Source organism: Salmo trutta, chromosome 19 (genome assembly GCF_901001165.1).
Source record: "Salmo trutta chromosome 19, fSalTru1.1, whole genome shotgun sequence".
NCBI lineage: Eukaryota > Metazoa > Chordata > Actinopteri > Salmoniformes > Salmonidae > Salmo > Salmo trutta.
Genome location: NC_042975.1, coordinates 4,416,011 through 4,431,984, shown reverse-complemented (window position 1 = coordinate 4,431,984; position 15,974 = coordinate 4,416,011). Strand labels below are relative to the sequence as shown.

The following is a 15,974-nucleotide window of genomic DNA, read 5'->3' as shown; positions in this document are numbered from 1 at the left end:
ATGTAACGATCATTTATTTTTATTTTTTTAAACTACTAAATCAATGATTATTTTATATCCTGTTCATCTTTACCCGTTTAACAAGCAATCGGGTTGCAGGTGGAAAAGGTTAAACAGTAATGTTCTGAGAGACATGAGGAAACGAAAGGGTTTTAATATGAGTGCGATGTAGATTACCTTTGTACCCTATAGTGGGCCAGCTTCGAAATGGATGAACCTGTTTTAAAAGGCATGAACCTAGATAATTCCTTTTAGATTCGAATGGGTTCCAACGTTTTCAATATGATTCCAGAGCTACATTAAAGATGGATGGTTACATTCCATCATTCCATGCCCATATTTAGGAATATGGATAATGAAATCTGATCTCAGATCTGTAGTTGAAGGCAACATGTGCCTCAAAGGGAGAGATGGAGGATAACGTTCATAGCAGCTCGCTGGCGCCATCTAGTGGATGGACACTGTCATTTAATGGTTGTTTATTTAAGGCAAACACACACACACAGAGAGAGAGAGAGAGAGGAGAGAGGAGAGAGAGCGAGAGAGAGAGAGAGAGAGTCCTGTTGGGGGAGGACGCAGAGAGCTGTGGGTTGGCAGCGCACTACATTGCTGCCTGCCATAAGTTGAGGGACAGTGTCTGACAGACCAATAAACCTGCACATGTCCTCAACTGTATGATTATTGTTATTGTTGAATGTATGGTTATATTGACCGTTGGTTATTGTTGTTACTGTTGTCTCGTTGACTATTTTTGATTCTCATTTTTTATTTATTTTTATATTGTAAATATCCAAAGTAAGCTTTGGCAATATGTACATTGTTACGTCATGCCAATAAAGCGAATTGAATTGAGAGAGAGAGAGAGAGAGAGAGAGACAGAGAGACAGAGAGAGAGAGAGAGAGAGAGAGAGAGAGAGAGAGAGAGAGACAGAGAGACAGAGAGAGAGAGAGAGACAGAGACAGAGAGAGAGAGAGAGAGAGAGAGAGAGACAGAGAGACAGAGAGAGAGAGAGAGAGAGAGAGAGAGAGAGAGAGAGAGAGAGAGAGAGAGAGAGAGAGAGAGAGAGAGAGAGAGAGAGAGAGAGCGGTTAGGTTAGTATCTAATGCTTATGCATAATAAAATATCTAATCAACGTACATTTCGTGAACAAACACTCGGACGTGACTTTTCCCCGTATTAGCGCTGACTTTGCTGATAGCTACTTTGAGGAAAAATGTTTTTACTATGACTGATATGGTTGTTCCACCTAGCTATCTAAACCCGAATGCACTATAACTGTACGGCGCTCTAGATAACAGCGTCTACTAAATGACTAAAATGTAAATGTAAAAATAGCTAGGAACAAGGTTGGGGAAATATGATCATAGATCTGTAAATAGGTTAGTATCTAACGCTAGGGACATAGTGACAGATAGAATACAGACGGCTACTGGAGATGCACCTTATACAGCTCAATCGAGAGCAGGCTGAACTGAAGCTGGCATCGAGACCACTGAACTGAAGCTGGCATCGAGACCACTGAACTGAAGCTGGCATCGAGACCACTGAACTGAAGCTGGCATCGAGACCACTGAACTGAAGCTGGCATCGAGACCACTGAACTGAAGCTGGCATCGAGACTGCATAACTGAAGCTAGCATCGAGACTGCATAACTGAAGCTAGCATCGAGACTGCATAACTGAGCTAGCTTCGAGACTGCATAACTGAAGCTAGCATCGAGACTGCATAACTGAAGCTAGCATCGAGACTGCATAACTGAAGCTGGCATCGAGACTGCATAACTGAAGCTGGCATCGAGACCGCTTAACTGAAGCTGGCATCGAGACCGCTTAACTGAAGCTGGCATCGAGACTGCATAACTGAAGCTGGCATCGAGACTGCATAACTGAAGCTGGCATCGAGACCGCTTAACTGAAGCTGGCATCGAGACCGCTTAACTGAAGCTGGCATCGAGACTGCATAACTGAAGCTGGCATCACTCGCTTGTGATGGTTGATGCCAAAAGCCTCCCTCGCCCAATAACAAGGAACAGCGTTCCCGACCTAAGGCCCTTGTTATTGGGCTACAAATCCACAACGCTCCGCTATTTAAAACATATATTTTTTTAAGTCCTTATCGTGGTGTAGTAGGTTATTCTAAATGATTTCTGAACAGACAGCAGTAATTATATAACTTTGACAAATGTATTTACATGTATCAGTGGTGATGCAGTTCCTTCAGAACCCTTCGCGCGATTCCATAAGGAAATAAATGAACGAAGAGCAACGCTGGAGAGATGAGAGTTGCAGGCTGATGTCTATCAGAGCAGAGAGAGAGAAAGATTATATAAAGTCAATCTCATTCTTGTTATGTGAGAGATACCGGCGCGCTTCTCACACATAAGTTACAATATTGCGCAAACCAAATAGGCTCCGGAACAAAACAGTCCAAAACGGAGAGGATCCGGCTCAAATAAAGGACTGACGACGAGCCTTCAGATGGTGGTGGGGAGATTTCAGGTCGTCGGCAACTGTTGCTGTACCACAGCAAGTGAACGAATGAGGGGTAAGTTGAAATATATTTACATTTCAAGATGTATACCCATTGTTATAAAGAGAAGAAATGGATTATTTCAAAGAGAGTAATCGCTGCGTTGTTTGAACTTGGTCAGTAACCGACAAGTTGCTGGATGGAAACCTCGACCTGACAAACTAAACAACTGTTCACAATTTCCGTTTTATGGCATTTATGTCATGTATTAAAGTCTCGCCAGTCTCACCTTTTGGTTAAATGAGCACATTTGGGCTTTTAAAAAGTGAACTTATGAAAGGCTGAATGTAAACGGAAGCCCTACAAACGTAAATGATTCTCTGAGGATATGATGAGAAATCACAACGTTGCGGACTACGCCTCTACTTTGATCTCAGAAAACTGCCACAACTTGAACATTCAGTTTCAAAACAGTTGATCGTGTTGTTGGTGCCCCGCTAATAGTGATATTATCGATCCTCATATCTATTTGAACAGTTTCCACGATTCTTTACAGAAAATATACAGACAAATATTGAATCCCAGATTGACAGTAGCCAACCCACACCAGTATTTCTGGTCAGGGGCCAATTCAGACAACTATTCTGAGACCGTCTACTACTTCCTTTTGCTCATTTTGAGTCTCTCCTTGATACTGTAGCTCACCATGAGGACCTCTTCCTGCCCCTTACACGTGGTCCCTACTAGACTACTCACAGGTTATGCTACTGTTGGCCCCAACATTGTGTCTATTGTTATACAATCTCACTGACCTCTGGCCCAACATCTTCTTTAAAAACATAGACTCTTTACTCACTGAATAATAATTAACAGACCGCTTCAATATAATCTAAACACAACTCACAGTTCCTTTTATTTTATCCAACATTTTATGAAAAAGTTGTTTTCAAACAATTGGTGTTTTTTTGTTTTTTTTTGTATCAACAACTTATTTTTTTTTAAATTGTCAGGCTTCCGCTCACTTCACAGCACACAAACTGCTTCATTAAAAGTCAGTAATGATTGCTGATGCCGGTGAATGCTCTATCCTAGTGCTCTATCCTAGTGCTCTATCCTAGTGCTCTATCCTAGTGCTCTATCCTGGTGCTCTATCCTGGTGCTCTATCCTAGTGCTCTATCCTAGTGCTCTATCCTAGTGCTCTATCCTAGTGCTCTATCCTAGTGCTCTATCCTAGTGCTCTATCCTAGTTTTCTATCCTAGTTTTCTATCCTAGTTCTCTATCCTAGTTCTTTTGGATTTCAGTGCCATGTTTTGATACTATTTATCATAACATTCTTGTCGACCGGCTGGAGAGGTGGGTGGGAATCTCTGGCATTGCCATCGATTGGTTAAGGTCATGTTTATGTGGCAGACGATTCTCAGTGAGCATGGGTGGATGAAAAGCAGCTTTATTTACCAATCAGACCCAGTGATCAAGCAAATTAAATCACATTTTTTTGGTCACATGCACATGGTTAGCAGATGTTATTGTGAGTGTAGTGAAATGCTTGTGCTTCTAGTTCTGACAGTGCAGTAATATCTAACAAGTAATCTAACAATTCCACAACAACTACCTCATACACACAATATGAAGGGATGGAATAAGAATATGTACATATAAATATATGGATGAGCGATGACCGAGCGGCATAGGCAAGATGCAATAGATGGTATAAAATACAGTATGAGATGACTAATATAAGATATGTAAACATTATTAAAGTGGCTAGTGATCCATTTATTAAAGTGGCCAATGATTTCGAGTCAGTATGTAGGCAGCAGCCTCTCTGTGTTAGTGATGGCTGTTTAACAGTCTGATGGCCTTGAGATAGAAGCTGTTTTTCAGTCTCTCGGTCCCAGCTTTGATGCACCTGTACTGACCTCGCCTTCTGGATGATAGCGGGGTGAACAGGCAGTGGCTCGGGTGGTTGTTGTCCTTGATGATCTTTTTGGCCTTCCTGTGTCATCAGGTGCTGTAGGTGTCCTGAAGGGATGATAGTTTGCCCCCGGTGATGCGTTATGCAGATCGCACCACCCTCTGGAGAGCCTTGCGATTGAGGGCGGTACAGTTGCCGTACTAGGCGATGATACAGCCCGACAGGATGCTCTCAGTTGTGGATCTTTAAAAGTTTGTGAGGGTTTTAGTTGACAAGCCAAATTTCTTCAGCCTCCTCTGTGATGTTTACGCCGAGGAACTTAAAACTTTCCACCTTCTCAACTGCTGTCCCGTCGATGTGGATAGGGGGATGTTCCTGTTTCCTGGAGTCCACGATCATCTCCTTTGTTTTGTTGACGTTGAGTGAGAGGTTGTTTTCCAAACATCACACTCCGAGTGCCCTCACCTCCTTCCTGTAGGCTGTCTTGTTGTTGTTGTTGGTAATCGAGCCCACTACTGTTGTGTCGTCTGAAAACGTATTGATTATTGAGTTGGAGGCGTCCATGGCCACGCAGACGTGGGTGAACAAGGAGTACAGGAGGGGGCTGAGCATGCACCCTTGTGGGGCCCAAGCTGGTATAGCTACAAGTGTCTTGCTGACAGCAGCATTACCACCCTGCATCCCAATGCTGACTTGCCACTAAAGTTAAGCAGGGTTGGTCCTGGATGGGAGACCAGATGATGCTGGAAGTGGTGTTGGAGACACTTTCCTCTGGTATAAAAAAAAAATCCCAATACCTCAGGGCAGTGATTGGGGACATTTCCTTGTGTAGGGTGCTGTCTTTCAGATGGGACATTAAATGGGTGTCCTGACTCTCTGTGGTCATTAAAGATCCCATGGCACTTAATTGTAAGAGTAGGGGTGTTAACCCTGGTGTCCTGGCAAAAAAAAAAAAAAAATCATTGCCACCTAATCATCCCCAGCTTCCAATTGGCTCATTCATCCCCCTTCCTGTCCCCTGTAACTATTCCCCAGGTGGTTGCTGTAAATGCGAATGTGTTCTGAGTCACCTTACCTGGTAAAATAACGGTTAAATAAACATCAAATATTGGATGTGTGACAACTTCTTCCAGCTCATTGATAAGAAATCAGAGATTTGCTAGATTGAAATAACTTTGGTCCTTTGTCCACCAATGTAAAGACGAAGGCCAGAAACGTCTTCTTTGACCCTGACCTCAATGTCGAGCTGCATGTAAAGGTTGTCCAGGCCTGCTTTTATCATCAAAGAAATATAGCTCAAGTATTTTATTTAATTCAGCATGGTGTTTGCAACACCAGGGTTGTGGGTTCGATTCCCACGGGGGGCCAGCACAGGAAAAATATATAAAAAATGTATGAAATTGTATGAAATGTATGCATTCACTACTGTAAGTCGCTCTGGATAAGAGCGTCTGCTAAATGACTAAAATGTAAAAATGTAAAAATGTAATTCTAAAATGGATTAAATACAGCATTCTTCAGCAAACTAAACACAATACCCCATAATGACAAAGCGAAAACTGTTTTTTGAAATATTTGCAAATTTAATACAGATGAAAGAAAAAACTTAAATACCTTTTTTTATTTACATACAGTTGAAGTCGGAAGTTTACATACACTAAGTAGACTGCACCTTTAAACAGCTTGGAAAATTCTAGAAAAGACGCCATGGCTTTAGAAGCTACTGATAGGCTAATTGACATCATCTGAGTCAATTGGAGGTGTACCTGTGGATATATTTCAAGGCCTACCTTCAAACTCAGTGCCTCTTGACTTGACATCATGGGAAAATCAAAATAAATCAGCCAGGACCTCAGAAAAAAAATTGTAGACCTCCACAAGTCTGGTTCATCCTTGGGAGCAATTTCCAAACACCTGAAGGTACCACGTTCATCTGTTCAAACAATAGTATGCAAGTATAAACACCATGGGACCACGCAGCCATCATACCGCTCAGGAAGGAGACGCGTTCTGAAACTGAGTATTTGGCTAAGGTGTATGTAAACTTCAACTGTAAGTATTCAGACTCTTTGCTATGAGACTTGAAATTGAGCTCAGGTGCATCCTGTTTCCATTGATCATCCTTGAGATGTTTCTACAACTTGATTGTTTTTTTTACCTGGAACCAAAAAAAAAAAAAGGTTTCACCTATGAAGACAGCCGCAGAATACGAGTAAGAGTTCGGGAGTGCAGTTCACACAGACAGACAGCAGGGGGAGACATTGTCCTGCTCTACTGGACAGAAAACTGCAGGCTTTTGTTCCAGTCCAGCACTAAGAAACTTGATGCTAACAAAACTAAATTATCAGACAGACGTTGAATCTGGGGGGGGTGGGGGGGGGGAGAAAGGGGGGGGGGGGGAAGGAAAGGCTGGAACAAAAACCTAGTTAATAGAAGAAATAGGCTACGTACCAATATTCTACCCTTTTCAGAAGTGTACACTCATACACTCTCCCTCAGACTGGTGTGAGGAATATGGGGGAGGGTCTGTTAGAGGTTAGTATGGGACTAAGGTGGAACCTCCCTCCAGCCATGCGTGCACCAATCCAATACTTTATGCCTGCTTGAGTAGAGTGAACAAGTGCATACTTCTGTAGAGAGGAAGCTCAATGGAAACATTTTGTACAGTGACAGGTATAGACAGCTACTGTACATTCAACTGGGACCAGGTGATTTCCAGGAACATCAGTCAAAATGCATATAAGTGAGTACAATTTAAAAAAATAAATACTTAGATGTCATTTGGCCTCCATGTAGATATAATAAGTGATTTAGTAGATAAGATGGTTAAGGCTTGTTTAATGAGTTGGCGTTTTTATGTTTTTTAATCTATTCATTTAAATGTATTTTGATGAAGCGAACTCATCCACTCCCGTCGCGAACGCGCATTATTTAATTCCCCTTTTTATAAATGTTTTGGCGCGTTCAAGTTTCCCCCTATATGAAGTATTTCATTCCTACAAAATGTATATCTTGTTGTTTTAACTCGTTCGCAAATATCGTCAGTATTTACTGTGAGCAAGGCTAATCATGTGTCGAGGAAATGTTCGGTCCAGTCGCAATATTGTGCAATATGTACCTTCTTTAATGAACCTTTACCTGTGTTGGTTTCAGCACTCTGAGATTAGAATAAACATTTGAAATCCTTTCATTTTTTGTAATTACTGTTTGGTCAACAAGGAATCACATAAATACACAGTGTGACACAATAAGGCGAATATCAACTATGATATAATGTCGCGTTTGAATGTATTTATCAAGCTTTCGGCTCGGGGGCAGGAACATTTGTCATGAAAGTCTGGTTGTTGGCATATTGTCACACTAATTTCGTCATGTAAAACCTATTGAAGCCTCTGCATATCCATCACATGGGACTGAAGGCTCACATGCATTGCTTGCTGTTTGGGGTTTTAGACTGGGTTTCTGTACAGCACTTTGAGATTTCAGCTGATGTACGAAGGGCTATATAAATACATTTGAATTGATTTGAAGGCTCACATTTTAAACTAATGTGAAAACACTCATTTACACACGCATATTTATGAATTAATGCCCTAACATGTTCTTAAAGGCCAGTATATCCTTTTTTCATCAGTATGTTGTTTTACTACATTTTCTGAATTTTTTATTTAACCTTTATTTAACTAGGCAAGTCAGTTAAGAACAAATTCTTATTTACAATGACGGCCTACCAAAAGGCCTCCTGTGGGGACGGGGTTGAGATTCAAAAAATATATAATAATAATAATAATAATAATAATAATAATAATAATAATAACATACACGTAGGCTGCACACGTTCTCGCTCACACACACACACACACACACAAACACACAGCTTTTTAAATGATGTATGTTTTGTCAAACCAAAGTTGTGTTCTAATATGTTGTAATAAAGAACCGATGACGTTGTCATGTATTATTTGTGTTCAGTTCATTTATAAGGATGTACCACGATCAAGTGCAATTTATCTCCAATAAGCATTGACATTTAGATATATTTGCAATCTGCTTTAAATATATACTATTTGAAGAATAATATCAGTTGATGTATAATGGTTCTGATAACTTACCCCATGCGGTCAGCTACGGGGCAAGTTGTCCCATGCGGTCAGCTACGGGGGCAAGTTGTCCCATGCGGTCAGCTACGGGGGCAAGTTGTCCCATGCGGTCAGCTACGGGGGCAAGTTGTCCCATGCGGTCAGCTACGGGGGCAAGTTGTCCCATGCGGTCAGCTACGGGGGCAAGTTGTCCCATGCGGTCAGCTACGGGGGCAAGTTGTCCCATGCGGTCAGCTACGGGGGCAAGTTGTCCCATGCGGTCAGCTACGGGGGCAAGTTGTCCCATGCGGTCAGCTACGGGGGCAAGTTGTCCCATGCGGTCAGCTACGGGGGCAAGTTGTCCCATGCGGTCAGCTACGGGGCAAGTTGTCCCATGCGGTCAGCTACGGGGGCAAGTTGTCCCATGCGGTCAGCTACGGGGGCAAGTTGTCCCATGCGGTCAGCTACGGGGGCAAGTTGTCCCATGCGGTCAGCTACGGGGGCAAGTTGTCCCATGCGGTCAGCTACGGGGCAAGTTGTCCCATGCGGTCAGCTACGGGGGCAAGTTGTCCCATGCTGTCAGCTACGGGGGCAAGTTGTCCCATACTGTCAGCTACGGGGCAAGTTGTCCCATACTGTCAGCTACGGGGCAAGTTGTCCCATGCTGTCAGCTACGGGGGCAAGTTGTCCCATGCTGTCAGCTACGGGGCAAGTTGTCAGCTACGGGGCAAGTTGTCCCATGCGGTCAGCTACGGGGCAAGTTGTCCCATGCGGTCAGCTACGGGGCAAGTTGTCAGCTACGGGGCAAGTTGTCCCATGCGGTCAGCTACGGGGCAAGTTGTCCCATGCGGTCAGCTACGGGGCAAGTTGTCCCATGCGGTCAGCTACGGGGCAAGTTGTCCCATGCGGTCAGCTACGGGGCAAGTTGTCCCCTGCGGTCAGCTACGGGGGCAAGTTGTCCCATGCGGTCAGCTACGGGGGCAAGTTGTCCCATGCGGTCAGCTACGGGGGCAAGTTGTCCCATGCGGTCAGCTACGGGGGCAAGTTGTCCCATGCGGTCAGCTACGGGGGCAAGTTGTCCCATGCGGTCAGCTACGGGGGCAAGTTGTCCCATGCGGTCAGCTACGGGGGCAAGTTGTCCCATGCGGTCAGCTACGGGGGCAAGTTGTCCCATGCGGTCAGCTACGGGGCAAGTTGTCCCATGCGGTCAGCTACGGGGGCAAGTTGTCCCATGCGGTCAGCTACGGGGGCAAGTTGTCCCATGCGGTCAGCTACGGGGGCAAGTTGTCCCATGCGGTCAGCTACGGGGCAAGTTGGGTCCGCAAGTTGTCCCATGCGGTCAGCTACGGGGGCAAGTTGTCCCATGCGGTCAGCTACGGGGGCAAGTTGTCCCATGCGGTCAGCTACGGGGGCAAGTTGTCCCATGCGGTCAGCTACGGGGGCAAGTTGTCCCATGCGGTCAGCTACGGGGGCAAGTTGTCCCATGCGGTCAGCTACGGGGGCAAGTTGTCCCATGCGGTCAGCTACGGGGGCAAGTTGTCCCATGCGGTCAGCTACGGGGGCAAGTTGTCCCATGCGGTCAGCTACGGGGGCAAGTTGTCCCATGCGGTCAGCTACGGGGGCAAGTTGTCCCATGCGGTCAGCTACGGGGGCAAGTTGTCCCATGCGGTCAGCTACGGGGGCAAGTTGTCCCATGCGGTCAGCTACGGGGGCAAGTTGTCCCATGCGGTCAGCTACGGGGGCAAGTTGTCCCATGCGGTCAGCTACGGGGGCAAGTTGTCCCATGCGGTCAGCTACGGGGGCAAGTTGTCCCATGCGGTCAGCTACGGGGGCAAGTTGTCCCATGCGGTCAGCTACGGGGGCAAGTTGTCCCATGCGGTCAGCTACGGGGGCAAGTTGTCCCATGCGGTCAGCTACGGGGGCAAGTTGCCCCATACTGTCAGCTACGGGGGCAAGTTGTCCCATACTGTCAACTACGGGGGCAAGTTGTCCCATACTGTCAACTACGGGGGCAATTTGTCCCATACTGTCAACTACGGGGGCAATTTGTCAGCTACGGGGGCAAGTTGTCCCATGCTGTCAGCTACGGGGGCAAGTTGTCCCATGCTGTCAGCTACGGGGGCAAGTTGTCCCATGCTGTCAGCTACGGGGGCAAGTTGTCCCATGCTGTCAGCTACGGGGGCAAGTTGTCCCATGCTGTCAACTACGGGGGCAAGTTGTCAGCTACGGGGCAAGTTGTCCCATACTGTCAGCTACGGGGGCAAGTTGTCAGCTACGGGGCAAGTTGTCCCATACTGTCAGCTACGGGGGCAAGTTGTCCCATACTGTCAACTACGGGGCAAGTTGTCAGATACGGGGCAAGTTGTCCCATACTGTCAGCTACGGGGGCAAGTTGTCCCATACTGTCAGCTACGGGGGCAAGTTGTCCCATACTGTCAGCTACGGGGGCAAGTTGTCCCATGCTGTCAGCTACGGGGGCAAGTTGTCCCATGCTGTCAGCTACGGGGGCAAGTTGTCCCATACTGTCAACTACGGGGGCAAGTTGTCAGCTACGGGGCAAGTTGTCCCATACTGTCAGCTACGGGGCAAGTTGTCCCATACTGTCAGCTACGGGGGCAAGTTGTCAGCTACGGGGCAAGTTGTCCCATACTGTCAGCTACGGGGGCAAGTTGTCAGCTACGGGGCAAGTTGTCCCATACTGTCAGCTACGGGGGCAAGTTGTCCCATACTGTCAGCTACGGGGGCAAGTTGTCCCATACTGTCAGCTACGGGGCAAGTTGTCCCATACTGTCAGCTACGGGGGCAAGTTGTCCCATACTGTCAACTACGGGGCAAGTTGTCAGATACGGGGCAAGTTGTCCCATACTGTCAGCTACGGGGGCAAGTTGTCCCATACTGTCAGCTACGGGGGCAAGTTGTCCCATACTGTCAGCTACGGGGCAAGTTGTCCCATACTGTCAGCTACTGGGGCAAGTTGTCAGCTACGGGGGCAAGTTGTCCCATGCTGTCAGCTACGGGGGCAAGTTGTCCCATGCTGTCAGCTACGGGGGCAAGTTGTCCCATGCTGTCAGCTACGGGGGCAAGTTGTCCCATGCTGTCAGCTACGGGGGCAAGTTGTCCCATGCTGTCAGCTACGGGGGCAAGTTGTCCCATGCTGTCAGCTACGGGGGCAAGTTGTCCCATGCTGTCAGCTACGGGGGCAAGTTGTCCCATACTGTTCACAGTGTATTCTATTAGTATGAACTTAATTTTGCAAAAAGTCATGAGAAAAGCAAATATTTAGGCAATACCTTTTAATCTATTCATCAATATTTAAATGGGTCTTAATAGATATACCAATGTTGAGAAATCTACATGTAAGTGAAACGTGTGAGAACGTGCCCCTGTCTCCCCTACTGACGACAGATCAGCTCCCAGAGAGAGATTACCGCCTACGGCTGCAAATATTTAGGCGGCCTGTTCTAATGCCTATTCAATAAAAACTCACTGAATCACACATTTGGCACATCATTGTGTACACATCATAGCACATCTTGAGACAAATTACAGACAGTAGCGTACAAGTAGTAAAATAGAACTCAATTTATTGAACTTTTTAAATGTATTTCGATGTGATTTGAAATAGGCCTATAGCCTACTGTATGTGTATTCTAATGCATTTATGTCGGTTTTCATTTGAAGCGTCTTTTCATACATAGCTTGTTTGTATCAATTGCAAAGACATTGGCAACTTTTTGTTTGTAGTCAACTTTGTGCTGAAGTTTATCAGTAGTCACAGTGAAACGATAAACCATGCAATTCTATATTTAGTGAAGATCTTCTTCTGTGGGGGGAAAAAAGCATCTAACGAAACTCTTAGCTGTTCTACGAGTGGTCTGAGGCAGGTGTAATGCCCCGTTCACATCAGTGATGTATTTCATTACGCCGTACGCCATTTTCACTTGCCCTGATACTGAACGGACAAGTGTAGTGTTTGTAACACAAGATGGAGGAGAGCCTGTCTCATCAGAGATGCCATTTTATTTTTGGGAAATTACAAAATATGACCTTTTCATTTAAGACATGATAAATATATTTTTTCAGGTGATAATAGAACATGTTTTGTTTAGTTACTTTTTACTCAACATGTTTCTCTAACTTTATAGCAAGTCAAGATAGCTAGCTAAAAGCTAGGCTAGGTTGAAGGTACCACTGTAGCTAGCTAAAAGCTAGGCTAGGTTGAAGGTACCACTGTAGCTAGCTAAAAGCTAGGCTAGGTTGAAGGTACCACTGTAGCTAGCTAAAAGCTAGGCTAGGTTGATGTTATGAGAATTCTGTTCCCAATGTTCATAAACTGAACTTCAATGAGACTACTCAGTCTGCACCCCAGAGTTTAGAAGATTCTGGTTAAATGACACAGACGGAGGCCCAGCCTACAATAGTTAACAATGTTTATTCACGAGTGCTCTGCCTAAAAATGAGGACACAGTCTTTGTATATGTGTACACAGACACACACACATACACACAAATGAACTCGCATCAGTAGAGAACTCCACCCCGCTTTAGGCGGCTGTATTTTTCCATAGTACCCAGACCACCTCTCTCCTAATCTTTCGCCAGCCTAGCCATTTTCGGGCAGTTGTTCACCTCCCTAACTTAGGGAGGCCCATTTTCCTGTTCCTATTCACAACGTCGTCTTATCAACTCTGCCCTGCTCATTTTGAAATAGTAACAGTGTCCTAGTCTTAAGCAGTCTACTCACACACAGTATTGGATTATAGTCTTTAACACATTATTATAGCCTTATAATTCTAATACATTTCACAAAGTTATATGTTTTCAGAGTGGAATACTTTAGTCAAAACCTTAAACAGATAAAATAATTTATCAGTTGAAGGTACTGCAATCTACAGTGGTACCTCCGCTTAATAATTATCATCAAAAACTTAACAGCCAATGTGTATTATTTAACATTCCTGTAAGTGATTACTATTTTAATAGTAATTGATAATTGCTTACAAGTTGCTAGCTATCCCATAAAGCCATCACTGAAAACCACATATTTTCATCTTCTGTGGTTTGACATTTTTCAAACTTTGCGTCGTCTTCAGTAGAGCCAGAGTCTGTCAAAGAACAGGAAGTAACCAAAGTATGCAGCGACTGTATCACAACGAAGCCTTCCACCCCGAGGGGTGTTGCATTTCCACTCCGTTGTGGACGTCCCCATTTGAAATCAAATAAAATTTTATTCATCACATTTTATTAGTCACACAACAGGTATAGTAGACCTCACAGTGAAATGCTGAATACAACAGGTGTAGTAGACCTCACAGTGAAATGCTGAATACAACAGGTGTAGTAGACCTCACAGTGAAATGCTGAATACAACAGGTGAAGACCTCACAGTGAAATGCTGAATACAACAGGTGTAGTAGACCTCACAGTGAAATGCTGAATACAACAGGTGTAGTAGACCTTACAGTGAAATGCTGAATACAACAGGTGTAGTAGACCTCACAGTGAAATGCTGAATACAACAGGTGTAGTAGACCTCACAGTGAAATGCTGAATACAACAGGTGTAGGTAGACCTCACAGTGAAATGCTGAATACAACAGGTGTAGTAGACCTCACAGTGAAATGCTGAATACAACAGGTGTAGTAGACCTTACAGTGAAATGCTGAATACAACAGGTGTAGTAGACCTTACAGTGAAATGCTGAATACAACAGGTGTAGTAGACCTCACAGTGAAATGCTGAATACAACAGGTGTAGTAGACCTCACAGTGAAATGCTGAATACAACAGGTGTAGTAGACCTCACAGTGAAATGCTGAATACAACAGGTGTAGTAGACCTCACAGTGAAATGCTGAATACAACAGGTGTAGTAGACCTCACAGTGAAATGCTGAATACAACAGGTGTAGGTAGACCTCACAGTGAAATGCTGAATACAACAGGTGTAGTAGACCTCACAGTGAAATGCTGAATACAACAGGTGTAGTAGACCTTACAGTGAATGCTGAATACAACAGGTGTAGTAGACCTCACAGTGAAATGCTGAATACAACAGGTGTAGTAGACCTCACAGTGAAATGCTGAATACAACAGGTGTAGTAGACCTCACAGTGAAATGCTGAATACAACAGGTGTAGTAGACCTTACAGTGAAATGCTGAATACAACAGGTGTAGTAGACCTCACAGTGAAATGCTGAATACAACAGGTGTAGTAGACCTCACAGTGAAATGCTGAATACAACAGGTGTAGTAGACCTCACAGTGAAATGCTGAATACAACAGGTGTAGGTAGACCTCACAGTGAAATGCTGAATACAACAGGTGTAGTAGACCTCACAGTGAAATGCTGAATACAACAGGTGTAGTAGACCTTACAGTGAAATGCTGAATACAACAGGTGTAGTAGACCTCACAGTGAAATGCTGAATACAACAGGTGTAGTAGACCTCACAGTGAAATGCTGAATACAACAGGTGTAGTAGACCTCACAGTGAAATGCTGAATACAACAGGTGTAGTAGACCTCACAGTGAAATGCTGAATACAACAGGTGTAGTAGACCTCACAGTGAAATGCTGAATACAACAGGTGTAGGTAGACCTCACAGTGAAATGCTGAATACAACAGGTGTAGTAGACCTCACAGTGAAATGCTGAATACAACAGGTGTAGTAGACCTTACAGTGAAATGCTGAATACAACAGGTGTAGTAGACCTCACAGTGAAATGCTGAATACAACAGGTGTAGTAGACCTCACAGTGAAATGCTGAATACAACAGGTGTAGTAGACCTCACAGTGAAATGCTGAATACAACAGGTGTAGTAGACCTCACAGTGAAATGCTGAATACAACAGGTGTAGTAGACCTCACAGTGAAATGCTGAATACAACAGGTGTAGTAGACCTTACAGTGTAATGCTGAATACAACAGGTGTAGTAGACCTCACAGTGAAATGCTGAATACAACAGGTGTAGTAGACCTCACAGTGAAATGCTGAATACAACAGGTGTAGTAGACCTTACAGTGAAATGCTGAATACAACCGGTGTAGTAGACCTTACAGTGAAATGCTTACTTACAAGCCCCTAACCAACAATGCAGTTAAAAAAAATACAGATAAGAATAAGACATAAAAGTAACAAGTAATTAAAGAGCAGCAGTGAAATAACAATAGAGAGACTATATACAGGGGGTACCTGTACAGAGTCAATGTGGAGGCTATATACAGGGGGGTACCTGTACAGAGTCAATGTGCGGGGGCACCGGTTAGTTGAGGTAATATGTACATGTAGGTAGAGTTATTTAAAGTGACTATGCATAGATAATAACAGAGAGTGGCAGGGGTGTAAACGAGGGGGTGGGGGGGGGCAATGCAAATAGTCTGGGTAACCGTTTGATTAGATGTTCAGGAGTCTTATGGCTTGGGGGTAGAACTGTTTAGAAGCCTCTTGGACCTAGAATTGGCGCTCCGGTACCACTTGCTGTGCGGTAGCAGAGAGAACATCCGC

The 15,974-nt window shown here is 44.6% G+C and overlaps 1 protein-coding gene across 2 annotated transcripts in view; it reads left to right on the top strand.

Moving 5' to 3' along the window:
• The first annotated feature begins 1,109 nt into the window (after window positions 1-1,109).
• The window catches only part of LOC115153855 (globoside alpha-1,3-N-acetylgalactosaminyltransferase 1), a 33,014-nt gene continuing 18,149 nt past the window's right edge, over window positions 1,110-15,974 (top strand). Inside the window, exon 1 of one of the 2 annotated variants that reach the window (XM_029699472.1) lies at window positions 1,110-2,546. In XM_029699472.1, coding sequence (XP_029555332.1) covers window positions 2,480-2,546 — 67 coding nt within the window. In that variant the 5' untranslated portion in view covers window positions 1,110-2,479. The remainder of the gene's footprint in view (window positions 2,547-15,974) is intronic. The other variant, XM_029699471.1, reaches the window with a different exon arrangement.